This window comes from Penicillium pulvis, assembly GCF_028828015.1.
Source record: "Penicillium pulvis strain IBT 33274 chromosome Unknown contig_10_segment0_segment0, whole genome shotgun sequence".
NCBI classification, from domain to species: domain Eukaryota; kingdom Fungi; phylum Ascomycota; class Eurotiomycetes; order Eurotiales; family Aspergillaceae; genus Penicillium; species Penicillium pulvis.
Window position 1 is genome coordinate 1,747,571 of NW_026643071.1, and position 24,736 is coordinate 1,772,306.

Consider the following 24,736-nt stretch of genomic DNA (forward strand, 5'->3'; position numbering starts at 1 on the left):
AGGCCCTGCGAATTCGCTGAATTACTAAGCCTTTACGTGTAGGTCTTGCAGTCCAATCTCGCCAGACAGGGAAGGTACATCGGTACCAGTAGTGGAGTTGGGTGTAACTGAATGTCCGGTCAGTCAACTCGAGGGAAAGGCAGTAATCATCAAAATAGTATCCCGATACTCACGGATAAGTGCTTGAGTTCCATCCGTCTGCAGTGCTATACCAGCTTGCGCACAGACCACGACGAAAGACTGTCTTTTGCAGTTGATTTTGCACCTGCTGTGCCCATGATCGCTCCGCTTCTTCCTTGACTTCAAATGAACTGATTTTACCTTCCAAAATGGGTTTGATGAACTTCAATGAATAGTTCACCGCATTTTCAGTGGCAAATATCACGCTAGTATGACCCGTTGCTGTGTTTGGTCCAAAGATCATGAAGAAGTTTGGAAAGTGATCCATTGCAATTCCAAGATATGCCTGTGCACCTCCACGCTCGTCCCAGTAATCCTGCATATCTTTCTTTTCTTTTCCAACGACTTTCAATGGATGCAGCCACTTATTGGTCTCGAATCCATTTCCTAGGATAATCACATCGGCCGGTATCTCTCGAGTTTCGCCGATTGACTTGGTCGTGTTGATTGGATAATAACTCCCAGGACCTAGAATGACACTTTGCGCATGCACTCGACTCAATGGCTGCGTTGTAAGTTCAACATTTGGCGCATTCAGGCTTCTATACCAAGCATTGTCAATGATGCGACGCTTGCATCCAAGGCTGTAATTCGGAGTAAGAATCTCGTGGTATTCCTTAGGCGCATAAGAGCGCATATTATCCAAAAATCTCTTCTCAATCTGTGGTTTCTTCCAACGACCGTAGGCATTGTCAGCGAACATGGAGAACCAATTTCGCTCGGCCCCCCAGAAAACCAAGTTGCGCAGAAGGAGTGAAAGGCCAGGGACATTGGTTATCAGGGTCGGGCTCCACTTCTCCCACCAGGCGAGGGCATTTGATGGTAAAAGATCTGGCTGTACCCAAGGAGGCGTTCGCATCAACTGTGTGATAGAGCGAACATTACCATCCTTCACCAAGGAGGGGATAACTTGTGCTGCACTGCAGCCTGAACCAACAACAACCACATCCTTGTCCTGAAAGTCGATATCGCTATTCCACCTAGCGGTATGAGTAATCTCGCCTTGGAATTCCTCGATGCCTGGGATGTCATCTGGCCATGTCTTGGGTTCAACTAGTCCTCCCACGCCGCTCACAACAATCTTCGCTCGCACCATCTCGGTTTTGATATATACGCGATGCTGGCCTTCCTTTGTAGCGAGCTGATCGCGTTCATATTGTGAGAGATCACCAGTCCCAGGCACCAGATGGGAAAGTATAACTTCCCATTCTTCATCTTCTTCCACCCATCGGAGCTGCTTCACATCGGTGTGGAACTGGATCTTGTCGACGATCTGATACTTCTCGCAGACATCGGCCATATACTGTGCAATTTCCGCACCTGGAGGGTGCAGAGTCGACCAATCCTTTTTGGGAGAGAAGGAAAATGAGTATAGTGCCGCTGGGCTAGAATTACGTTAGCGAGTAACATCGTTTAATAGATCAAGATAGACCTGCATATCACACGCGGCACCGGGATACCGGTTGATCCACCAAGTGCCTCCAATGCCCGACTGTCGTTCAAAAATTCGAAATTGATCTATTCCTAGGACTTCTTTCAGGCGGCAGCCCATTGCTACTCCAGACTCCCCGGCCCCGACAATAAGCACTGGATAATATGTATGGGCATCTTTGCCGTACACACGGCGCTTATGAATATTTGCGACTGAAGGCATTGTGCAAATTCTCCGACTTATTGAGTCTGATGGGTCGCGAGTCGCGACATAGACGGGATTGCGACAGAAGTAGTATGGACTGATATATCACTGGGGTTGCACCAAATTTCGAATTAATTGCAACCACAGCACATCAACAACTCAAAGTTAGCAAAATAAGATTAGTTAAAATTATATTGAGGATCATCGGTTTTTAGGAGCGCCATCCCCATGAGGGGAAATGCTTGGCAACCTCGGTCCGTAGTTTATTTGGATCGTGAATGCTTTGTTTTACCGAGGATCCCTGTAGATCAGTGAAGGTTATTGCTATATGTGTGAGACTAGTAACTTTGTCCACTTTTCTGTCCTTCGAGGTCCCGTTATGGTCCCACGCCCTCAGGGCGGAGTGCGGAGTACTCATCAGTAGTCTCTTCCGCGCCCCAACTTCAACCTCAGCTATTCCAGAGGCGATCGTCTGAATGAAGCTCCTGTCATGGCCAGCCACCAATTGGGTCTTGCGACGACCCGGTTGCTTATCGTCTCCTAGCCTCTTTCGTCCAAGCTTCAACCGCAAATTCTCCGCATCGACAACCCATCCATACCGCTCCCTAGACGCCCTCGAAGATGCCCACCTCAAGACTTTCCAACAGCAATGTTTCCGCCCAGAACAGCCCGGATTACTCCCGCGCTCTCAGTTCCATGACCTACCTGCACTGAAGAACTGGTTCCAAAGCCCCTCACCGACCGCCGTGACTCGCCTAAACGACGACTACCTGCGGACACATGCGGCCGACGCGTTCGTCCCACTCGAACTTACCGAGAAAACCGTCCAACCCCCCAATATAAATGGCGCGAAACTAGAACAGGACGCGACCGAAGCTGTGAGCTTCCGGCAGTTTCACGCGCCGCTTACACTCTTCCTTGACTGGATGCGCATGGCAGAGACATCCCCGCAGTCAGCTCGACTGTATCTCGCGCAGTGCCAGCTGATGGATCTCCCGCCAGTCCTGCGAGATGACTTTCCAACGCCGCAGATTGTCGCACAAGCTGGCAAGGGAGATGTGTACGATACGAATGTGTGGATTGGACATCCACCTACATACACTCCGCTCCACCGGGACCCCAATCCCAATCTGTTTGTGCAGCTTGCGGGACAGAAGGTGGTGAGACTCCTAGCTCCTGCGGAGGGACAGAAGTTATTCTCTGCGGTTCGCAGGGAATTGGGTCAAAGTGGCGGCAAAGAAGCGGCGGCATTTCGAGGCGAGGAGATGATGCAGGGTCAGGAGCGAGCCTTATTGGATGAGATGGTATGGGGTGTTTCGGCTTCTGCAGGTTCAGAAAGCGGGCATAATTACGAAGTACATCTGGAGGCTGGTGATGGTCTTTTTATTCCCAAAGGCTGGTGGCATAGTATCAAGGGCGTAGGAGAAGGTGTCACTGCCTCGGTAAGTTAGGAGTGTTGAACAAGAAGAGGAAGTTGCTAATCATTGGAAATAGGTAAATTGGTGGTTCCGATAAACTATGTAGTATCTGACATGTTTTACTAGAACAGGTGCGGTGCATCAGTAAAAAAGCAATTACATTGTACAATATAGACAAATTAATTATAAGAATTTCGTTACATTTCAAATCTAATTAGCCAGATTACATACCAAGCATCGCACTACTCGATAGGGTGCTTTGTCGGGTTGATAGAATATCGGAGATGAAAATAGATCCCGCAAGTTCCAGAATCGTCTTGGCTCCACTCGCATTTTTATCTTCTGGGAACCTCCGCCTCCACCCATCCACTCTTCCAAACTCCATCATGCTGTTGTCACGAACTGCCTACCGCGCTGCTCTTCTTCACCTGACCGTGAACCCACTCATTGCCCGTGCCGCAATTCCAAGCGCCAGCCTAAAGACCACCTCACACCTCCCAACCTCAAACTCAAGACTATACAACGTCCTCTTCCCTCAGTGCTCGCCTCTCAGCAATCTTGAACATAGTCGCCAGGCACACACAATGTCATCAAACACCGAAACCCCCAAAGAGGACACCAAGTCCCAGTCGGAAGATAACGTCTCTCCGCCCTCAGAACAACTCTACCTCCCCTCCAGCGAAACCAGCGACCAAACACACCGTCTCGACCTCAGTGCTGAAGGCGGTTCCACAGTCAGCCTGGATCACTTGGGACCGATGGTCGTCAACGTGGATGGAACACTCGCGCGGATTGGAAACTGGGAGCAGATGACGGACATCGAGCGCAAGAACACACTACGGATTCTGGGCAAGCGGAATAAGCAGCGCCTGGCTGCGTTGAGGGCTGCGGAAGCTGAGAAAGAGCAGAAATAATAAGTGTGTGGGGCTCTGTAAGATATTTAATATGCATCTTGGAAGGTGTTTGTACTGGTTCAGCTATTCCAAAATTCAACTTAATTATTATAATAAACTCTCATTGCCAAAGGTAGGAAATACCATATTGACTAGTACTCCATGTGCACGCTTGAAAGGAACAGATATAGCGCAGTTATAGAGAAGTTCGGTTGCCTTGTTTGACCCTTCATATTCATCTAGAAATCTCCGGCTTCAGTGTGGCCTCTTTTTCATCTTTGGATTCATGGCTTGCTGAGCTATCCTTGGAGGAACGTCGCATGGAGGCATCATCTTTTCCGAGCCAGGTAGGAGGGAAGAAACTATCGTTGTCTTCGAAGTATAGATGGTGGACAACGGCATCTGTAGAGCTCTTTCGAGGGCTGTTGGGGTTCGGAGGATAAACCCAGTGTGGGAGAGAGTGTGTATTTTCTTTGGAAGACATATTTTGAGCAAGAGGTTTGCGTGGCAAAGTGGTTTTATTCGGATGAAGGAAGCAACCTTAATGTAGAGGGACGTTGCGTCAAGTCATCATCTGATGTAGATGGTTCGCCACCAAAGCATATATTGAGCTAAATACTAGCACATGCCGTTTTCAGCTAAATATTTAGGCAAGCTACCTATCGTAGTACAAGACGCAAGGAGAGTAAAGAGGTCGGTGGACTACTACATTCATTGAATCTTGACGTCATGAAAAACGTCGGTTGTTCAAACGGAATATACAGCGCTTATCCACTCCAGACTACATCTCTAAACTGATATATTTGAGAGCTGAGTAATTCTCAAGCTTGGAATCCCATATACATCCCAAATGGCCTTTCTATCCCCAAAGTCTTTGGCTATAGCATGCATGGGGGAATCTAAGACTTTATGTCCTTCTATTCTACTTAAATTGTAGTAAAGACCAGAATATACCCAAGCTCGATCAAATTATGAGACGAATAAACCAATATAACTCCAAATACAGCCCCAATATCTACATCGGTATCCGAGCAATCACAAGGCCGAGTTCGTAAGCAGTCGGTTATGCTCCGAACCCCACCCCGCTTGCCCCACGACTATAATTCCCCAACCTTCGTCTCCTAAACACTCTCCAAACCACAAAAATGACCGAAGGAACTCAATCCAAGCGCTTCGAGCCCAAGGTGCCAGTCCAGCTGGACCCACCAAAGGACGACCTCATCTCAACTGAGGAATTGGCTAAATGCGACGGTAAGAGAACCCCGCGTTACCGATTTGCTCTCCGCGCACGCGAACTCCGAACTCACGCTTCATCGCAGGTACCGATCCCAGTCGCCCAACCCTGGTCGCGATCAAGGGAGTGGTCTTTGATGTGTCACGCAACGCAGCGTACGGATCTACTGGTCAATATAAGGGTGAGTCCCTAGATTCGCGAACGAATTATTACCTCGGCTGTGGGGTATCTGAACACCGAGGTAGCAGCTACTGACCTGGAAAACTCGTTCGATAGTTTTCGCTGGCAAGGATGCCTCTCGCGCTCTCGCGCGTTCCTCCCTCAAGCCTGAAGACTGTGTGCCGGAATGGTATGACCTGGAGGACAAGGACAAAACTACGCTGGATGAGTGGTTTACCTTCTTCAGCAAGCGGTACAACATCGTTGGAAAGGTGGAGGGCGCGAAGAATACCTAGGTGGAGAAAGAGGCATACCATTGCCTGGGCCTATGCTCATGGTAGTCTCACTTTTCTTGGCTACATGGAATATGAATATACCCAAAGTGTATTGCGAATTTGGAAACCAGGTCGACAATCACAAATGCTTTTATTTCCAGATGTTTGGTATCCAACATTAAATGAAGAAAGGGATAGAGTCAAGCTGTAAGGCTTGGATACATGGGCATTGCCCTCTCTGTACATACAAAAGATAAAAAAAACGTCAAACCACTAGCCCTTACGGCCCCTGCGCTGCATCCGCTTCTTCGCGATGATACGGTTGCGCTTCGCAACTTTGTTCTCCTCCTCGTTCTCTGCTTCCTTCGCGGCCTCCCGTTCAGCAGCACGCTTCCTCTTCTGGCCAGCCTTCTCCTCCTCGGCCTTAGCCTTGGCCTTGTCCTTCTCTGCCTTCTCCTTCTCCTGCTTCTCTTGCAGTTCTTGACGACGCCTAATGACCTGTGCGTTTTCGATGGCAAACTCCACAATCAGTCGCTTCTTCTTCTCTTTCTCGCCTTCTGCTTGAGCACTAGCAGGGATATCAACGGCGTGGCAGTTGAGCCAGCGAAGACCCATAAGTGCGTGACGGTGAGTATAGTACTCGATGAAACCGTAACCACGGCTACGACCACCACCGGCCTTCTCTGGGACCTTGGTTCCCTCGCGGGTTTCGTAGACAATCATAGCCTGTCGCACAATACCCACCTTCTTTTCCTTTCTCAATTGCTCGAGCTCCTTCATAGTGTCGGCGGATCGCAGGACCTCCTCTTTAGACAGGGGCTGTCGTCGTTCCTGCTTGACCTCAGTAGCGAAGCCAACGACGGCCTCACGAGCGAGTTGTTTCAGATCCTTCGAGGTAATGTGTTTGGGGATGTTGCGAACGGAAAGACGGCAAAGACTGAGGTGGAGGGCGGGGTTCTTCTTGATGGCGGTTTGACGATGGTCGTGGCTCTCCTGGCGCAATTTGATTTCAGAAGGAGAAAGCATCTTGTACGCAGGGGAATTGGATGGAATAGTACCCTCCGACAGAAGGTAAAGACGTCTCTTATCCTTATCACGCACAAGACGGTGTGATACACCCTCCTCTTCGAGTCTTGTAGCTTCCCGTTTGTTCACGGCGCGGGCGACCTGGATCACGCGGCCATCCAGAGTATACTTTCCACTGGGATCGGAGTTTTCGTTCTGCAAGACGGAATGCTTCAATGCTGGGTTGTTGCGCTCCTTGGTGGTAGGCGGTCCCAGATTCTTGGGGGCGCCGCGTACACAGGTAATGGCATCTTCAGGCTTCCAGAAGCACACGAATCCAGTACCACGGGGTCGCTCAGTCTCATGGTCTACCACGATACGAGCATACCGCAAAGGTCCGAATTGTTTGAAGTGTTCATAAAGTGCTTCATCGTCACAAGTGAAGGGAAGATTGCGTAGGAAGATGGTTGAGTTGTTGCGGTCGTCCTCCTCTTCCTCTTCCTCCTTTGCGTCATCCAGATCTTCCAAGTCTTCCATATCCGCATCTTCATCCCCATCCTCATCCTCATCTTCATCCGATCCTTCGTCCTCGGAAACTTCCTCCGAAGCATCCTCATCCTTCATCTTCACATCATCAGACTCTCCCTCCTTCTCTTCCTCCTCCTCCTTTTCCTGATCCTTCTCCTCCTTCTGTTGAGTATCCCATACCTCCTTCTCGACGGCCCAATCGACGGCCAATGTACGGCCATCAATTTCCTTGCCGTTCACCATCTGAAGCGCCTTCTCGGCATTCTTCTTACCCCGAATAGTCACGAAACCAAAACCTGCAAGTGTGTTTCCCTTCTTAGGGAGAGTCGCATACTTGACTAATCCGAAACTGCGGAAAAGGGCGACCAGATCAGCTGGTTCCTTGATGCTCCAAGGCAAGTTGCGAACAATCAATTTCGGAGGCGCATTTGTTCTCTGGTCTTCTCGGTCTTGTTTAGATTTGAGGCCAGCAGCGGAGGGAACACTCTTGCCAAGCTTCTCGTCAATCTCACGTTGACGGGCCTGGGCGTAGTCGACTCGAATCTTCTTGCCGTCGAAGGTGGATCCATTCAACTCCTTCAGGGCGCTCTCGGCATCCTCGAGGTCGGCGAACGTCACGAAACCATATTGCTTTGACTTCTTTGTCTGTGGATCGCTGACAACAGTGGCGTGCTTAATCACATAGGACTGGGAGAAGTACTCGGCGAGGCTCTCAGAGGTTGCCGAGATGGGCAGCGATCGAACGAAGAGGGTTCGCTTCGGTTGAACTGGTGCGGTGGCATCTGTGGCATCGGTCTTGGTAGCATCATCCATTTTCGCATCAGTATCCTTGGCAGGATCCTCCTGTGACAGGCGTCTTTTTTTGTGTGGTTCCGCCATGATAAACGTATGTAGAATAACAAAAGACTGACTGGTTCGTCCTTTTTTTTTCTTCCAAAAATTGACGGCAGAAAAACCATGGCGGTGAGTATGGAGAGTGGGTCCTGATAAGCCGGAGCTGTTATCCTTTATCGTATCCAAAGTATCCCAGTTTCCACCTTTCCACCATGGATGCTCGGTCCGCAGCAGAGTCGCGGGCGCAATCCCGCAGTGGGAGTGCAGTCAATGCTCAATCGTCCGGTCTTCCACCTCCTACCTCATCCTCACCCGGGCAGTCCAAAGTTCAGCAACCAAAACCGCAAGCACTTCCCAACCGGTCTGGGCCTTCCGCGATTCTCGTGTCGACGCGACAAAAGGGCAATCCTATTTTGAACCATATCAAGCTTGTGCCTTGGGAATATACCGAGACTCCTGCTGACTATGTGATTGGCATGACGACATGTGCCCTGTTCCTGTCTTTGAAATACCACCGGCTACACCCCGAGTACGTTTACTCACGAATCCGACTCCTCGCTGGCAAATTCAACCTACGCATTGTGCTGGTTATGGTCGACATTCCAAATCATGAGGAGGTACTCAAAGAGCTCTCGAAAACATCCATAGTCAACAATCTTACTCTGATCCTTTGCTGGTCCGCACCCGAAGCCGCCCACTACCTCGAACTATTCAAGTCATCTGAAAATGCACAACCCACTGCGATTCGTACCCAGCAAGCGCAGTCATACAAAGAGTCCTTAGTGGAGTTTGTTACAACCCCACGCAGTATCAACAAGTCAGACGCTGCAAGTTTGATATCTACGTTTGGGAGCTTGCAGAATGCCGTCAACGCCCAACCAGAACAGATCAATTCTGTCCCTGGCTGGGGTGAGAAAAAAGTCCAGCAATGGTGCAATGCTGTCAGGGAAGACTTTAGGGTAGAATCGACGAAAAAGGCCGGGGTTCCTCGGCCTGCGACACAAACCCAACCACCAAGGCTTACAAGTCGGCCTCGACGGGCCGAAATCGATGAAGATGAGGAAATTCTACGAGCCGTGTTGGCAGAGAGCCGCGAGACAGCAGCAGTAGAGGCAGCAGCGAATCAGAGCCCGCCAAAGCCAAACAAACCAACCGAGGAATTGAGTGACGGTATCATGGCCGCTCTAGCGAAGTTGCGGGATACCGACGGATGAAGATCACGCCAATGCGCGATAGCATTGATTCCACCAACCCTACAATTCTGGGTCCATAAATCGATACAGGAACAGACGAGGCTTGAAAGGTCTTCAAGGGTCCCTCAATCATCTCACGGCCTAATGAGACTCTTCTCGATGCACATCCTAGCCCTTCTGTTGCACGACACTTGCTGAAAGGGCATCAGGGGCTGAAGACCGGCATTAAAGGCGTAAAGAGAACACTTCCTATGATTGCATTACATCCTTGGTTTGATAGAGATCCAAAGACCAATAAAATACAGCGTCATCGGCCTTGATCCACGGAGTTATCCCCATTCTCCGTGGATTTCCCACCTCCCCGCTCTTTCCCACTTTCCATGTGGGGAATCATGCATAGTCACATAGCCTTACAAAAGTCCGCAAGCACTTATGAAGCACGCTATTTCTTACGCTTTGAACCCTCCTTCGTATAGATTTCGTAATCTAGAAAACAAGCCAAATGTCACCGCATTTCCAAAGTTCATCCTCAGATGAGGAAGTGCCAGTCCTGATTGTTGGAGGAGGGCCATCAGGTCTACTTTTGGCTTTTTTGCTCGCTAGACTGAACGGTAATACACCAGAGATTCTTCTGTAACGAACTCACTAACAGAATCTAGTCCGATCGTTGGTCGTTGAGCGATACCCAACCAGGCTGGCAGCTCCCAAGACACATGCGCTGTCGCCCAGATCTCTCGAATTCTGCCGCCAAGCGGGGTTGGACGTGAATGAGATTCGCAAAATCGGTAGCCCTCGTCAAGATGCTTTCTGGGTCAACTTTGTTACAAGTTTGGCTGGTAAGCAAGTTGGTCGTTTGCCCTACGAGCGCATGGACCAGGAGGTTCTTAACGACACTCCAACTGTTAGACATCCTTTACCCTTGGTTGAATATCACGCTGATTCCTTTGCCAGATGATTCACAATATTCCTCAGCCTGCGTTTGAGGATTTTATCGCCAAAAGATTGTCGAAAATCAATCTCGTTGAAATTCGTAAGAATCACTCATTCGTGAGCCTAGAGCAGGTCAGTACCATCTTTTCGAATGTTTGAAGTTCCGATCCTCATTCATAAGTAGGGAGATGGATTCGTCTTGACCAGAATCGAAGATCGCGCCTCTCAGAAAGAATACAGCATTAAGTCCCGACATGTTGTTGGGTGTGATGGCGCCAGAAGCGCTGTTCGAAAGCATCTTGGCATAGAAAGTGATGGAGAAGAGACTTGTTAGTAGACTTTAATCCCCTAGACTTTTCCATACTGACAGAGTTTATCATAGGTGAAACCATGATGACAATCCATTTGAATGCCGACTTGAATCCTGTGATCAAGGAACGAGTGGGCATGCTGCACTGGGTCATGGACCCGTTGGTCTCTGGATTTATTATTGGATATGATCTGTCTGGGAACCAAGTGCTGATTTGCAACTTTGACGTGAGTGCAAAATATCCGATAAAGCGAATACCTACTAACAATTATGGGCAGCCTGAGAAATGCCCTGTGGAGTCCTGGGACGAAAAGCACTGTCGCGAGATCGTTGATGCGGCCATTGGAATCAAAGTGCCCTATGACATCCTCAGCTACCGGCCATGGGTTCTTAGCCGAAAAGTAGCTCACTCATACCGCATGGGCCAAGTCTTCCTGTGAGTCTATTCAAGAACTGGGACTCAATTCTATACAATAACTGACGTTAATTCATATGAAGTGCTGGCGATGCTGCTCATTCATTTCCTCCTACCGGCGGCCTTGGCCTGAACTCTGGCCTAGGCGATGTTCATAATCTGGCATACAAGCTCGCTGCAGTCCACCATGGTTGGGGTGGTGATAGTCTCCTCGATACCTATGAATCCGATCGCCGACAAGTGGCTCTAGTCAACTCCGACCAGAGCGTCAAAAATGGTAAACAGATCTTTGGTCTCCTAAAGGCACTAGGCACGACTGATCCCGACGTGAGCATCGCCCGACAAAACCTTTACCACAATATTCAAGATCCAGAAGCCATGGTCGAGATCAACAAAGGAATCGAAGGTCAACGGGAACATTTCGATAACCTTGGACTGCACATTGGATACGTGTATGGCGATAAAGAGATCCCTCCCAACGTGTCTGTCTTCCATCCTTCGTGTGTGCCCGGGGCCCGACTTCCACATGCATGGATCAAGGTTACTCCAGGACAGCTGGAACTCCCTGCGATAGACAACAGCTATGTGCACGAATTTACAAAAGACGAAATCTCCGCGAAGCAGTACTCGACTCTGGATTTGTGCCGCCTCGATAAATTCACTTTGATTGTTGACGAAAGCAATGCGTCTCATTTCAAGTCGATGGTGGCTGAAGCATTTGCGTCTTTGCCCGAAGACATTCAAAGGGTCTTGCCTCTGCAGGTGGTTGTATTAGGTATTGATTTTGATTTACAGGCGGGGCCAGAGAATCAAAGCTGGATAAATTTGATGGGAGTAAAGGAGCAGGGTATCCTCATTCGCCCAGATCAACACATCTTGTCTTGTATTTCAAGACAGGCTGGATCAGGCGATTTGGTGCAGGCTCTGAAGGAGCATCTTGAGTGGAACTAGGAACGATAGTAAATAAAACACAGGTTCCATACATACTTCTAAGTTCGAGTCTTAAGAAGTCAGAGTATAGTTAGAAGGTTGCCATGACAAATGCTAAATTTAGGCCATAAACTCCGTCTAGCTATTGGCGCATGTAGACAAAAAGTGATGACTTATGCTTCGTTTTATATCGGACCTCAATCACTAGTAGAGCCCACGCCGCTCTTTCCCAGTCTTGGGCCCCTCAGTATTCTAGAAGAACAAACAGGAACCTTGAAAGTTCATATTGGCAAGATTCCCTTTGCCGTTCCCCGGGTCAATGCTTAGCCCTCGCCAGTGGGTCCATGAACGAATCTCAGTAATAGTTGGTTCTACAAGTGATATAGGCCTTCCAAAAGGTTGCCGATTGTCAATAGTTCTCCACAGATATATCCGAAGACCACGTAGTCATACCCCGCTTCTCCATATTTCCCCATCTTCCCCACATGAACACTCATGCTATATGTATACACTAATCTCCCCAGAAACACTTCTCCAAATACGCCAATTACCATTTTGAGGACTCCCCAAGCCCTCAAGGCCACCATGACCTCAACCACTCCTTCACAAGGCCTCGCCGTGAAAGATGCCAAGCTCCTCCTCGAACATCCCTACCTCCCAATGGAAGCAGGAGTCGCACACACCGAAGACGGAATGCTTCACATTGCGGCCTCAACCTACATGAAAGACTGCACAGGCGAAATGATAGATTGGTGGTTTGGTTGGATCCACACAACAGACCAATACCTCCTCTGGCACCCCCGAGATCATGTGTTTTCCGACTGGGAAGGGCCACGGGACAACAACAGTACCTATATTGGGGGTCATCACTTGGTGCACGAGTATATTGGTGGCCAGCTACAGAAACTGAAGATCTCTTTCAAGGATCCGAGTGAATATTTCGGTCCCGGATGGGAGACTGCATTCAAGGACGCTGGATACTCCACCGCTATATGTGGAAGAACAGGACAATGGGATGACGAAAAGAACGAAGTGGTTTATGTCGGGCATTTGATTCATTTGATTAAAATTGAGCCCGATGGAGTAAGGATGCGGTCCCGGTTCTGGATGGGAGACGTCGATGGAATAACCGATCCTGAAGCGAGGAAGGCGGCCGTGCCTTTGGAATTTGGTATAGGGCTTTTGCAGCATGCCACTGAGGAAATGGCTATCTTGGCCACTATTCTACCTGAGATGTATAATAAACACTCGAAGAAAGATTAAACTGTGATAGTATTGGACTATCGAATTGAATGGCGGCTTTCACGCGCAACGACTGCTAATCTTCCGATGATATCGCCCATCTGGGCGGAGACACCCCACCTTGAAGCGACGGTTTTCAGGATGACTTGTAAGGAATTGAGTTCGTCGAGGAGATTTAAGACCGTCATATCACCCTGACCTGAAACCCCCAGATCTCGTAAAACATCTTCTGGTCCCGACGGGTTCAAGGATTCTTGATCAGTATTCGCAGAAAGGTGACCCTTCCAAACGTCGAACCAGGTATATCGTTCCGGGATCTTAATCACAGGTCCATTAAAAAGACACATCGTAGCAATGATCATTGCAGAGGTAAAGACTGCAGTAGGAATATGCATCGCCCTGTAGACCTGACTAAGAGGCAAGGTATCAAGAAGACGCGTGATAGAGCTCGCATGTAGAATAGCACGGAACGCATCTGCTTGCCCAACCCATTGAATAAGGTTGAGATTCCCAAGCTGGCTCTTAGCATGTATTCCACCAAGGACTTGTGGAAGTTCATAGTGATCACACAGCCATCGATAAATTGCGATTGAAGGAGCAGTGGTCTCAATAAAAACACAGTGCCACCTTATGAGGATAGGAAGACGATGGGAATCTGATTCAGTTTCTGGCACAATGTTTCCCTGGTGTATATTCAGCATCGCTTGGACAATCTGGCTCTTCGAGACAGTGCCAAACACAGGACCCCGAATTTCGTGCAGGTCAGCGATCAGCGATTGTAACCCTTCGATCATGACGAATGTAGACAAATTTGATAATTGTAGGGGACTTTCGCTGTAATTTGGCGAAAATATCTGCGTGAAAGCCTCACATACCGGGATCTGCGATTGATTTGGACGTGTAATCTCCAGTATCCATTCGTCGGCAGTCTTCGCAGCAAAAGCAGCATCCGAACAAGCCGTACTGAGACTGTTAATGAGATGTCTCGCGCTAGCTGGTGAGCCAGATGCTTGTGATATTAGGCCATCGAGAACATAGTGACCCAAGATCGCTCTCCGTTGAACTTCGGTGGCAGCCCAAGTTTTCCAGAGGGTGTTTCTATCTGCCTCGGGTAGATCAAGACTCGGTAGACCTGATAAAACATCTGGTATGGAGTACATGCCTGAGGTTCTAGCCCAATAGAACCCCAATCCGTGAAATACTGATGCCGTTGTTCGAATGCTAGTGTTGCTTGATAGCAATGCATATGCTTGCCCAATAAGAGCAGTCAGAACCAGCTGGACGCCATCGCAGCTATCCCATGGTCCTCGTATTTCAATCAAAGTTTGCCAACTCGTGGCAACCGCTGTGTGGCCTAGCCGCCAAAGCATTTCGCCCTTCTCAACGGCATCTTTTTCACACACAAAGAGAGATCCCAGAGCCACCATGTTCAGTAACAGAGGCGGGATGGTCTTTTGCGCTTGGAAGGTCTGTTCATGAATAACAGGAAAGCTGGGAGATATTCTTTTGAAATATTCATGAAGGCAGGAGTCCAAAAAGGAGGAGGTAAACCCCGAGCGATGAACATCTGAATTAAGTCTTTTCCACAGATCGTCAATTGTTCTGTAAATTTGGTCCACTGCCATGTTGCCTGGGCCCTCACTTGCTCGCATCTCCACGTTTCCAGGAGGGGCAAAGCTTAGACTGTCATTTGCTATTGGACCAGGAAAGTCTACCAAAGGGAGTGGTACCATTGGGGCCCCATTGAGGTCAGACATCAACCACTCGAGAAGATTCCCTGAGTCTAATAACGCATGGTTGGAGAAATTCGGTTGCCCTAGAGAGTCAACCGGGGGGCAATTGGTGGTTGAACTATTGGAAGGCGGAGGCTGTGAGACTGCATGTTCAACGCCATTTGCCCATCTTGGTGGTTGAGGCTGAGTGTCATTGCTTGTGTGTAGTCTCATGTGCCTTCCGAGGACATCCTGGCGCCCAAAACGCCGATCACATTGGTGGCATTGGAACGGCTTTGAATTTGCATCTGCTGATGAATGAATATAGAATTCAGTCAAAGGTGATCAATAGTGTCTCACGGGTTCTTTCATGTCTCTGGGATACGTCAGTTGCTTTCCTCGGGAGCTCCGCGATTAAACGTACTGTCAGGTGTTCTAGCTTGGTATATCTTTTGCTGCATTGTTGGCATATAAAGCGCTTAGCTGATACCATGCTCTCCTTTTGAATCGACCGGGAACTCATGGCGCTAGCATACAGGCATTGAGTGATGGGTTGCAGGGAAGTGGGAAAATGTGGGGGAGCCGAAAGCCGGAAGGTGGGGATCGCAAATGCCGAACTGGACTGCGCCACAGTGCGAACCTTGAACCCTTGGAATATGTTTAGTGGCTGAGAGATCTATGGAAATTATGATTTGTGAAATCATTCGTCAAATACCTCTAACACGGGGCACAACTACGAAGCTATAGCCGAAGCAAGTGCGTAGCCCCGTTGTGGAGACAACGGAGACTGAATCCGATCACAATTACTACGTCAGCTCAGTATGCATATGTATACAACTCTACAAATACTCGGAACAAAACCGTCTCCACATGAATATCATCTATAAATGACAGCTTTTAGACAATATTTATATCTCCACCGGTTACATTCTCAGCACTGAAGAAGCAATATCTTCTCGCAGCCCGAAACTTTTATGTCCGAACCAATATCAGCTTCAATGTCTCTGAAACAGTTCCTCAGGTACATTGAAGCCTTCAACGCAAAGGACTATAAGCTCCAACACAGCTTCTACCACAAGAATGTCACTCTCGTCATTCCCGACCCCGAGATCGGAACTCTAATTGGCTCAGCCGGAATCATGAACCATTACGCCAAAGTACACGCCGACGCGCAGGAAACCGTCGTCCCAATGTTCGTGATGATTGATGGTGCACGAGTCTTCTTGAGCATGGAAGCATATTTCCTCTACACGCGAACCACCGATCAGGCAGTGCATAGCCACAAGGTGAAACCCGGAGACGTGATTCGAGTCAAGGTGTGGGCTGTTTACGATATGTTAGATGGGAAGATGGCAAGGATTACTTGCAATGCGCTGAGTGATGAATTTTTGGGACAGGTCAATGTGAATGCATTGATTCGAGAAAGCTGGAGCCGGGTGGATGAGAATGTCAAATCCTGCTGGAGACCTGCCTCTGTGTTGTAAAAACTCGAAATTAGGAGCCTGGAATACAATTTAATGTCTAGGTACATGCTACTTTATTACCAGAATGTATTGATGTAGACTTCGTCGACCTATCCAGGTAGCCTGTCAATATAACGAGCATGACCTCTGGACCTGAGGCTGTAAATTGTTCACTGTGGGTTTTGGAAATAATCGCCGACTCCAGTTCTACAAAGAAAATTTTGTATTTGAGATATCAGAGGGTGTTAGTCCGAAAAGTAGCGTATTCTTGTACTCGAGAAAATGAAAGGCAACATTTATTATCAACGTCCGCATGACCTAGCTAACCTTATTGGCTAATAACCCCAAGAACGCTTGGTACTTGGGTGGTGTCTAGTGACGGTTTCTGGCCCCAGATATCAGCGATCGGTCAACAAATGGGTGGGTGAGCATCTAGTACACTGGGGACAAGAAAGCTTTGAATCTTGTCTTTTCTTGTTTTCAATTATAATTCAAGAACATCAATCATTTTCACGCTAGCGTAACGTTGGGAATAGAGAAGAAGCGGAAGTGCGCTATGAAGGAGGTATCTTGAAGCCATTCACACTTATTCCTCATTTTCTCAAGTTTTCTATCAGCATAAGATTAGGGGGCTCAAGCTTGTATTACTTGATTTCTTCTTTAATGCTCATTGGTTCCTACATCATATACCTACTTCTTCCGATCTTCTACTTCTAGCATACCTTCGATTACCGTACTTGTTGACCGTATGATTTAGTATCATTGAGTAGTAATTCCTAATCCGCTTCAAATGCGGATACGTAGTATTCGAAACCCTTCAGGGTACAAGAATAAATCCATGATTAGCAATAATAGCCATTTCTGAACTAGTTCGCCAAGGCCAGGATTATAGCCAAGGCCACAAGCGTTCTAAAGAGGTATTTGTTTCAGGATAAGGAGGCAAAAGCGTAAGCAAGCCCACAACGCCACCGATCTGACCATAAAATCTATACGCTTACGAAGTAGAGATACTAAACTTGGAAATCCTCAATGGCCTCAATAACAGCTTGGCATTGAGTTAAATAGCTTAAGGTATCCTCGATAACTTGAACATCATCAACACAGTCAACTCAAACAATCCAGTCTACTCTACTCAATCAACCCACTCAATCAACCGATCCCCGATCAACCAATCCAATCAATCAAAATGCAGTTCACCACCATCATCATTGCTACCCTGGCCGCTGTTGCCGCTGCCTCTCCCTACCCTGATGCTTTCGAGAAGCGCACCTGTGTCGGCAGTAAGTTCAATCTAGAAGTCAACTGATTGGGAGCATAGCTAATCATCCTTATAGACTACAAGGTTGCCTGCGAGAACGGTGGCGTCGCTTGCTGCGATGGCTGGCAATGTGTTGGCGCCACTGAGTGGAACGCCGGTGTCTGCATCCCCTAAATACTAGGCGTCGAATGGAGTTGATATTTGTGCGGGCATAAATAGAAAATTCATGTGATCTGTCTTTCTGTCTTGATTAGTATTCCCTTTGTTCTCTTCACCCAGTTGAGACGAGTAGAGATATGCCCTGAATTCATTAAAAAGTGTCATCATGTTAGACCTCGCAGTTGGTGACAACCAAGATTGAGAATTCTGCATGAGGTTTGTAAGTTGAAAAAGTCAAATGCATCCATTGGGTATTGGTAACTGGATCTATAATCACATTTGAACGAACAGTAGAGACAACCGAGAGACCTCCAGCAGGTCAGAACAACGTGATGAGAAAAGAGAAAATTCAGAACAACTCAGGGATATAATTGACCTGGTAAGGAGGGACGAAACCGCATCCCGATCTTTTGAGTAAAACAAATCGTGACCTTAGCACTATACTGCTCCGAGCCCGCTCTAGCTGCAAGAGACACAGAGCAAGTAAATACTAAGATAGACAGACGTAACGGCATGCACTGGTAAATAAAGGTCTCCAGTTGGATTCATCAAATTGGACCAGAACAAGTGAGAAAAAGGAAAAGAAACAGACCATGACAGGACCCTATGTAGGCTTCTCGCATCCAATGCGACCCAATAGAGCTTTCCGGTCACTCTGATCAAAAGGCACACGGCCACGACCGCGAGCACGCACTGAGGCAGTGCCATTGGACCGGCGGCGGTCCAAGCCCGGGGCACTGTCATTGGCAACGGAGGCGGCGTTAGCACCATCCTGAGCGGCCAGCCGCACAGATCCGTTCGGGAGAGCTTGGCCCTCGATTTCGACCTCGTCTTCCTCGTCGCTGCGGGTATCCTCTGCATTACCAGTGACAACGACGCCATAGGCGACTCGAACGATCATGGTAAACCATACGATGGAGAGACCCTGCAGAGACAGGAGGAATGAGAGGAAAATCCACTTGATGGTGCGGTTCATGCAGATAGGATTTTCCAGGCTGCGGAAAGGCGCGAACAAGTATGTAAAGGCATTGGGATACCCGTTTTCGCTGATCATCTCAGCATTAACGCCCGAGTAGCATCCGTATGACATTTGAGCGGGCACGTTCTTGTAAATGGACCACCAGAGCATGTTGTACAAGACGTGTCGGGTGACGAACCAGACAGACATGAAAACGCCGAACGCCACATTGCAGGCATTCTCAAACTTCAAGTACTTCAGGATCTTCGCTGACTGTTACAACCGTTAGTATTGGATTCGAACCCCGAGGAAATCGGTTATACATACGGGAAGAAGGAAATCCACGACATCCATCAAGCACAGCACCACGTTGGACACATTGTAGAATCCGTAGATATACGCAGAGCTCAAGAGAGTGCTGGTAATGATGTGGTGCGACAACATTTGGTAGTGATCTTTGCGGCGCTCCTCCACGTGAATGACGAAGATCTGTTGCACCAAGAAAGCCAGTTCCACGAGCAGGTACCACTTCATCAAACCCGACAACGGGCGAGCAGGCCACTCCGTCCAGATGGCCCCAAAATCGCGCCAGTAGTAGGAGTTCTTCCACAGGTACTGTAAAGCACGATTGTCAATCCACCGCTCATTCTCCCCGAGAGACGAGTACTTACCAATCCAACAGCCCAGATGGCACCGTAATACATCGCCTGCCATCCCTGTTCGGCAAGCCGAATTGAGCCCTTCCGCTTCAGGCCTGCCCTGCGGGCCAGCGGTTGTAGAACCCATTCAATCGCGAACGCGCGCACCGCAGTGAGGGCGAGCGCAGCGCTAATGACGAAGTAGACATCATCCCAGCCTTGGACGTAGTAATCTCCGGACTGATTGTAGTAGGACAATTGGAAGAACGGTTGTGTGTACGGACGGAGTGACGGGTAAAGGTTATGAAGAGCCAGCAACATAGCCAGGATGGTCATCGAGATGCCTATTGTGCCCAAAAAGCCAAGTGTCAGCTAGGAAATATTTGATTCCGGCCATGCCGGAGCTAGTATGCACATGCAGGTATGGAATTGTGAAGAGAATGAGGGAGCAATTCTCCAGCTTCGAAATGCGCCCAAATCATGGCGGGGTGGTTATAATCACTTCATTGGGGAGGATGTTGACTTTCATACCGATTTGGTTGTTGACCACCCACTCCCGGAACGTGGTCTCCTTGGCTCGAGGGCCATTTCTGCTCGAAACGTAGACATTGAGCTCTGATTGCGGTATAGCCATTTCTTTGGTCATGGCGGAGGGCGAACAACCAGAAAGGCTGGGGGATTTCGGCAGATGAAATAGCGAAGAAACGAGTGGTCGCCACTAATTAATCTGAGGAGGCGGAATGGGTACGATGGGTCTCGAGGCCTCATGGGCGGATCCGCCGCGTCACTGGTTAAAGGACAAAAATAGGACTGTCGAGATGGATGTTCCTATTCCTATTCCTTTTCTCTCTCTTTTGCCTTTTTTGTCGCCAAATGTGACCAACGAAGGTATCAACAGCAAAGGAATTACCAGAATCCCGTGAAATCGAGAGAATTGAGGAGGGGAAAGGAATCGGTGAGCTCGTTTCAAGTCCAAGGATATGATGATCGACACTCCACACCGCCTCAAAATGGTGGGATAATGAGTTGAGGATGATCAGTAAGGATCAAAAAATGTATCTGCACTGCTTCTAGGTTTTAAATCTTAGTTCGAAACCCTTGACCCCCGCACTGAAACTCCTATGTAGATCCACTCAACATGACCCTTGACCCGCCACGAGATGGCTCGAGCCACGTCCGCCGTAATATCGAATGTAAGTCTCCGGCTACCGGGCTACCGTCGGTCCCACTCTTTTGGATTTTTTACGTGATTTGTGTGATTGGCATAGACTGCGCCATTGTAGCGCTTTGTCTCCATTATGAAGTGCGGGCCACACAGAGCTTTGTGTTGACACGGTCAGTGCGACACCGCCTGATCAGTGACACAAGTCTACCTAGAGCTATAAAACCGTAGATAACCCCTTTTCATTGCTAGCACAATTTGAATATGCACCTGGATTCGAAAACAGCAGCATCGACTTATCAATACAAGAAATTGGATGAAAATTAAAGTCCCAATACTCCCAGAATAACCCCTGAAAAACGCCATCGCTCCCATTGCAGTCCCAAACAAATTCTCAAAAGCAACCCCTAAACATGCCCCGAATACATAGCCGGGTGATGCGCAGGATCAGGCATCTGAACCTCAGGCATCCGAACCTCATGTGAATCCCGCGAATACTTGGACGAAGCGGCGTCATTGACAGGGGGAGCATTCAAGTTGTTGGAATTGCCCAGAGGGGATGAAATCTTCAAAGGGAATCGGCCCGCCGCCTGAGTGAATCGTCTCGAGGCTCGTTTCAAGGCTGGTTCGCGTTCGCGGGTGTAGGTTGGGAGGGAGTCTTCACGCTTCAGACTGAGCTGAAATGAGCGGCGGCTGCTGGTTCGACTCACCACCTTTTGCGGAGCCACTGCACCATATGCCCGAATATGACGTGCGCTGACGCCTGCTTGACGATCGGTGAAGATGAACGTCTTTAGATCGGACAGACATTAGTTTCTTGCTTATGAAAACAGAGAGGAAAAGAGAAGTGACAAAAAGCCAGAACTTACCGTCAGGAGGTTGATCACACTCATTACCATGGCTAGGACGCCGGCCGAGATCACAATTCGCCAGAATGATAGCCCCAGAGACTTTTGACTCATGGCCGCTATGTTCAAATTGCCCAGTGTTGCGACTCCGAGGATCATCATGATTGCTGCCAGGGTAAAGAACCCGGCATCCTCGCCGAAAAGAGGCCACGAGCGATTGAAGTAGCTCTGAAGGAGAGGAAGCTCGGAGATGATTAGGAAAACTGAGTTAGTTAGTACATACCCATATAATCTATTGTAGACTTAGACGAGAACGGTCAATAACTTACTGCTGATGAGTGCCACCACTGCATGTGTAACCGCTTGGAAAAAGAAAAAGCCATTCGTTGTTTTGGTCTTCACGAGCATGACGACACAGGCAGCTATTATGTCGAGGAAAACGATGATATTGAAAGCGCGAACAACGTTGAGGATGATATACCCTGGACCAGCCAGAGACTCCCGAAGTTTACCCATCATAATGGTGCGACTGATATCCTGTTGGATTTTAGACAGAGGATAACCGGATCCTCGAAATGTATCGGTGTAAATGAGGGGATGTGCAATGTTAGAACCGTTGAAATGGGTGTGGAGAGATTAAAAAGAACGGGAAGGAAGCAACTGGCCAGCAGGACTTAACAAAGGAAACAAGGAGAGAACAACTCGAAATATATGGAGAAAGAGACAAAGAAGAATCATTGAATAGGGAAGGGGGAGAAGGCTAGAATATCTACTTCTGCATTCACCCAGCCGCCTTGTTTTCAGATCCCGGAACCTATGATTAGAAAGTAAAACACAAAGTGAATCATATCTCAAAGACTGACTATTTTGAGGCTTTCTATCCAGGGTCTTTGTCACACAATCGTTGTTTCATCCCTACTTTTGTCTCCGCCCTTCTGATTGGTTTGCCATATTTAAGCGCAGAGATCGGGGGCAGATGCCCGATGGCGGCTCAATTCCATTCTGGACTAGTGAGATGGATCGGGGGTGGATTGGCTGAGAGCTTCCTATATGTTTCTATGGTGAAACAGGTTCCATAGATGGGCGCCTATGTAGAAGTGGAAGTGAATACTCGTGTAGAACAGTAGGGCTTGTACTCCAGTCCGTCCTAACATTCACTATAACCACGATGAGTACGTACCTATAAGTACACTACATCAAAACTCGATATTATAAAAAGTTCTACCGTTATAAGTATACGTTCTATTCCAGCCCATTTGGCATGCTTGAAACGATACTATTTACGCGCCCAATCATTGGGGGGGCTCTCCAAGCGCCAGGAGGTGTTCTGCAGGATCGCATTTGCTTTTCTATTTATTTTAGCATGAGTTTTATCATCCTGATTTTCTTGACACCTATACATATCACTGAACATAATTTAGCCGTCAATAGAAAGTTGTCGTTAAGTATAGGAAAAAAAAAGAGTTCCATGGCTCACCTGATTCGTCCGAACCATTCCCAGTCTGGATTTTGCCTTAACGCCGAGAAAAAAAACACGCCCCTCCCTTTCTCTTTGTCCACTTTACCCACCCCAGTCACATTACAGCCGGCGTTGCGCTCTGCATATAGCGATCTTATAGTCCAATTTTTATACATCATGACCCGTGGAAATCAGCGCGATAACGATCGGGCCAAGGCCCAGAAGAAGGCCAATGCGACAGTACGTTTCTACCCCTCCCCCACGCTCCATGCTTAGTGGCTGACCCCAAACAGAAAGGAAAGAACACCCAGACTGGTTCCCAATTCCAGAAGTCCAAGGAGGATGCTGCCTCCATTATGCGGGAGAAGCAGCGCAAAGGTACGTTCTGTGCCACCCTGAACTTTGCGACCCGACGATTCCTAATTTTTGGAACAGCCGATGAGAAAAGGGCTGCAGAGGCGGCAGGAGGGAAGAAATGACAAGACCTCTAGATATACCTCCGTCCTCTACGAACGTTTCAGCGATCAACCTCCCTCCACTGGCGACAACCTCCAGTGACCATGTGAATATTGAGTTGGGCTCGGCATGAATGGATCCTGGGGGGACCTTGATGGAGGATATATATCATCTGCTTTGTGACTTCCCTGCCAGCGACTAGCGAGGCGTTCATCATACACTGTAAATCAGAGCGAGAACTATATACATGAGACATGAGCGCATTTCCTTTGTCCTTCTGAACTGGCATCTGCGATTTGTCTGTCGCATGTCATTTGTCTACCGTTGTATTCCGATACTTGGTCCAATATGCTTGTGCCCTGGTCAGCCGGCCCAGCCATGTCCATTTGGGCGGCATGTGTTGTTCCACATTCGGCGTATCAGATGGGAGAATCTCATCGAGTACACATTCCAGGTCAAACTGGCGAATGGACTGGTCAACGAAAGTCCACAAACTCTCGCCTTCCCAGCCAATGTCCCGCGCAAAACAAACAACCCGCCCAACAGTGTCCGTCCGAATCTGTTGTTCTGGAACACAACCCAGCAAATCCTTCCCAAAGACCCAGGCCGATATGTCCCGCGGATGAGCAAGACACCAGTCAAGAACCGGGTCCAATAAGGGCCTAGCCAGTTGAACAGACCAACTTGCGCGGTCTGCAGTTTCTGCAGTATCTGCAAGAAGAGCATGAAGCTGCCGCATATAGCCGAAGGCATAGTAGTTCTTAGGATGTAACTCAGCAGCGCGGAGAACTCCATCAAGCTCCGCACGCTCCAGGTTCAACAGCGCCTCTGTACCCCAAGGCTGAATCTGAAACAACTGTCTCAAAACCCACAATCGATGGGACCATAAATTCGGGGATTTTGTATGTCGGTGTAATGGTGAGCATTGATAGGTCGTCAAGAGCGTCAGTTCTTCCTCCAACGCCTGCCTCGTTGAGGCAATCTGATCTTTATCCTTAACGCACTGTATAGTAGCTGCCAGCAGCCGACGTTTGCGCCAGTTACATGCTGTCAAGTGCTCACAGTCAAAGAGCAGCATGATTTCTGTGATCACTCGATCTGATACCCCACAGGAGTCTTTTGTTTCGTAGTCCACATGGAAGTCATCTCCAGACCTTGACATTAGGCGCTGGAAAAACAACTTTCGCGCGATTGTATATGCATGTACTAGCATTTTCTTTGTAATTCCAATGAACAGTCCATCTTGCAAAAAGGGGGTCCCTAGAGCCGAAGAGATCATCTCAATCTCCAGGACCTGGTTGCCTCTGGCAGAGAAGACTCGCGCAATTTCCTGGTATGCATTCTCAGGAGTAGTCATGGAGATTCATGAATAAATTCGAAGCGCCAATTTCTAGACCAGCGAATTCGGCAGAACTGATCTGATGAATTGAAACAAAGCTGT

At 48.4% G+C, this 24,736-nt stretch overlaps 16 protein-coding genes across 16 annotated transcripts; 9 read left to right on the forward strand and 7 right to left on the reverse strand.

The window, feature by feature from the left end:
- Nucleotides 1-169: 169 nt before the first annotated feature.
- Nucleotides 170-1,834, reverse strand: N7503_000675 (flavin-containing monooxygenase; the record flags this gene model as incomplete). The annotated part of the gene is made up of 2 exons (XM_057060236.1): nucleotides 170-1,565; nucleotides 1,641-1,834. The coding sequence occupies 2 exons, from the start codon at nucleotides 1,832-1,834 to the stop codon at nucleotides 170-172; spliced, it is 1,590 nt and encodes a 529-aa protein (XP_056927159.1).
- Nucleotides 1,835-2,292: 458 nt separating this feature from the next.
- On the forward strand, nucleotides 2,293-3,331 carry N7503_000676 (putative JmjC domain protein; the record flags this gene model as incomplete). Its single annotated transcript, XM_057060237.1, has 2 exons — nucleotides 2,293-3,258; nucleotides 3,311-3,331. 2 exons carry the CDS (start codon nucleotides 2,293-2,295, stop codon nucleotides 3,329-3,331), a joined length of 987 nt encoding a protein of 328 aa, XP_056927160.1.
- A 289-nt stretch (nucleotides 3,332-3,620) lies between these two features.
- Nucleotides 3,621-4,148, forward strand: N7503_000677 (uncharacterized protein; the record flags this gene model as incomplete). The annotated part of the gene is made up of 1 exon (XM_057060238.1): nucleotides 3,621-4,148. One exon carries the CDS (start codon nucleotides 3,621-3,623, stop codon nucleotides 4,146-4,148), a length of 528 nt encoding a protein of 175 aa, XP_056927161.1.
- Nucleotides 4,149-4,362: 214 nt separating this feature from the next.
- N7503_000678 (uncharacterized protein) lies at nucleotides 4,363-4,611 on the reverse strand (the record flags this gene model as incomplete). The annotated part of the gene is made up of 1 exon (XM_057060239.1): nucleotides 4,363-4,611. The coding sequence occupies one exon, from the start codon at nucleotides 4,609-4,611 to the stop codon at nucleotides 4,363-4,365; it is 249 nt and encodes an 82-aa protein (XP_056927162.1).
- Nucleotides 4,612-5,252: 641 nt separating this feature from the next.
- On the forward strand, nucleotides 5,253-5,816 carry N7503_000679 (putative progesterone binding protein; the record flags this gene model as incomplete). The annotated part of the gene is made up of 3 exons (XM_057060240.1): nucleotides 5,253-5,378; nucleotides 5,447-5,542; nucleotides 5,638-5,816. The coding sequence occupies exons 1-3, from the start codon at nucleotides 5,273-5,275 to the stop codon at nucleotides 5,814-5,816; spliced, it is 381 nt and encodes a 126-aa protein (XP_056927163.1). The 5' UTR covers nucleotides 5,253-5,272.
- A 252-nt stretch (nucleotides 5,817-6,068) lies between these two features.
- Nucleotides 6,069-8,207, reverse strand: N7503_000680 (mRNA-binding ribosome biosynthesis protein NOP4; the record flags this gene model as incomplete). The annotated part of the gene is made up of 1 exon (XM_057060241.1): nucleotides 6,069-8,207. One exon carries the CDS (start codon nucleotides 8,205-8,207, stop codon nucleotides 6,069-6,071), a length of 2,139 nt encoding a protein of 712 aa, XP_056927164.1.
- A 167-nt stretch (nucleotides 8,208-8,374) lies between these two features.
- Nucleotides 8,375-9,376, forward strand: N7503_000681 (DNA repair protein RAD10; the record flags this gene model as incomplete). Its single annotated transcript, XM_057060242.1, has 1 exon — nucleotides 8,375-9,376. One exon carries the CDS (start codon nucleotides 8,375-8,377, stop codon nucleotides 9,374-9,376), a length of 1,002 nt encoding a protein of 333 aa, XP_056927165.1.
- A 481-nt stretch (nucleotides 9,377-9,857) lies between these two features.
- Nucleotides 9,858-11,961, forward strand: N7503_000682 (FAD binding domain-containing protein; the record flags this gene model as incomplete). Its single annotated transcript, XM_057060243.1, has 7 exons — nucleotides 9,858-9,966; nucleotides 10,015-10,256; nucleotides 10,307-10,417; nucleotides 10,470-10,614; nucleotides 10,668-10,822; nucleotides 10,874-11,031; nucleotides 11,094-11,961. 7 exons carry the CDS (start codon nucleotides 9,858-9,860, stop codon nucleotides 11,959-11,961), a joined length of 1,788 nt encoding a protein of 595 aa, XP_056927166.1.
- A 564-nt stretch (nucleotides 11,962-12,525) lies between these two features.
- Nucleotides 12,526-13,203, forward strand: N7503_000683 (uncharacterized protein; the record flags this gene model as incomplete). The annotated part of the gene is made up of 1 exon (XM_057060244.1): nucleotides 12,526-13,203. One exon carries the CDS (start codon nucleotides 12,526-12,528, stop codon nucleotides 13,201-13,203), a length of 678 nt encoding a protein of 225 aa, XP_056927167.1.
- A 17-nt stretch (nucleotides 13,204-13,220) lies between these two features.
- Nucleotides 13,221-14,807, reverse strand: N7503_000684 (fungal specific transcription factor domain-containing protein; the record flags this gene model as incomplete). Its single annotated transcript, XM_057060245.1, has 1 exon — nucleotides 13,221-14,807. One exon carries the CDS (start codon nucleotides 14,805-14,807, stop codon nucleotides 13,221-13,223), a length of 1,587 nt encoding a protein of 528 aa, XP_056927168.1.
- Nucleotides 14,808-15,892: 1,085 nt separating this feature from the next.
- Nucleotides 15,893-16,378, forward strand: N7503_000685 (nuclear transport factor 2 family protein; the record flags this gene model as incomplete). The annotated part of the gene is made up of 1 exon (XM_057060246.1): nucleotides 15,893-16,378. The coding sequence occupies one exon, from the start codon at nucleotides 15,893-15,895 to the stop codon at nucleotides 16,376-16,378; it is 486 nt and encodes a 161-aa protein (XP_056927169.1).
- A 1,083-nt stretch (nucleotides 16,379-17,461) lies between these two features.
- N7503_000686 (uncharacterized protein) lies at nucleotides 17,462-17,839 on the forward strand. Its single transcript, XM_057060247.1, has 2 exons — nucleotides 17,462-17,637; nucleotides 17,692-17,839. The coding sequence occupies exons 1-2, from the start codon at nucleotides 17,544-17,546 to the stop codon at nucleotides 17,787-17,789; spliced, it is 192 nt and encodes a 63-aa protein (XP_056927170.1). The 5' UTR covers nucleotides 17,462-17,543; the 3' UTR covers nucleotides 17,790-17,839.
- Nucleotides 17,840-18,378: 539 nt separating this feature from the next.
- On the reverse strand, nucleotides 18,379-20,016 carry N7503_000687 (uncharacterized protein; the record flags this gene model as incomplete). Its single annotated transcript, XM_057060248.1, has 4 exons — nucleotides 18,379-19,005; nucleotides 19,060-19,347; nucleotides 19,404-19,714; nucleotides 19,902-20,016. The coding sequence occupies 4 exons, from the start codon at nucleotides 20,014-20,016 to the stop codon at nucleotides 18,379-18,381; spliced, it is 1,341 nt and encodes a 446-aa protein (XP_056927171.1).
- A 923-nt stretch (nucleotides 20,017-20,939) lies between these two features.
- Nucleotides 20,940-21,899, reverse strand: N7503_000688 (uncharacterized protein; the record flags this gene model as incomplete). The annotated part of the gene is made up of 3 exons (XM_057060249.1): nucleotides 20,940-21,323; nucleotides 21,402-21,643; nucleotides 21,710-21,899. The coding sequence occupies 3 exons, from the start codon at nucleotides 21,897-21,899 to the stop codon at nucleotides 20,940-20,942; spliced, it is 816 nt and encodes a 271-aa protein (XP_056927172.1).
- Nucleotides 21,900-23,016: 1,117 nt separating this feature from the next.
- Nucleotides 23,017-23,318, forward strand: N7503_000689 (4F5 domain protein; the record flags this gene model as incomplete). Its single annotated transcript, XM_057060250.1, has 3 exons — nucleotides 23,017-23,079; nucleotides 23,133-23,217; nucleotides 23,275-23,318. The coding sequence occupies 3 exons, from the start codon at nucleotides 23,017-23,019 to the stop codon at nucleotides 23,316-23,318; spliced, it is 192 nt and encodes a 63-aa protein (XP_056927173.1).
- A 287-nt stretch (nucleotides 23,319-23,605) lies between these two features.
- On the reverse strand, nucleotides 23,606-24,652 carry N7503_000690 (uncharacterized protein; the record flags this gene model as incomplete). The annotated part of the gene is made up of 1 exon (XM_057060251.1): nucleotides 23,606-24,652. The coding sequence occupies one exon, from the start codon at nucleotides 24,650-24,652 to the stop codon at nucleotides 23,606-23,608; it is 1,047 nt and encodes a 348-aa protein (XP_056927174.1).
- Nucleotides 24,653-24,736: the final 84 nt, after the last annotated feature.

Excerpts from the sequence above, each read along its gene's own strand:
- N7503_000686 (XM_057060247.1), top strand. The coding sequence starts at position 17,544 with ATGCAGTTCACCACCATCATCATTGCTACCCTGGCCGCTGTTGCCGCT. Across the intron at positions 17,638-17,691 it reads GAAGCGCACCTGTGTCGGCA|ACTACAAGGTTGCCTGCGAG; the intron begins GTAAGTTCAATC and ends TCATCCTTATAG.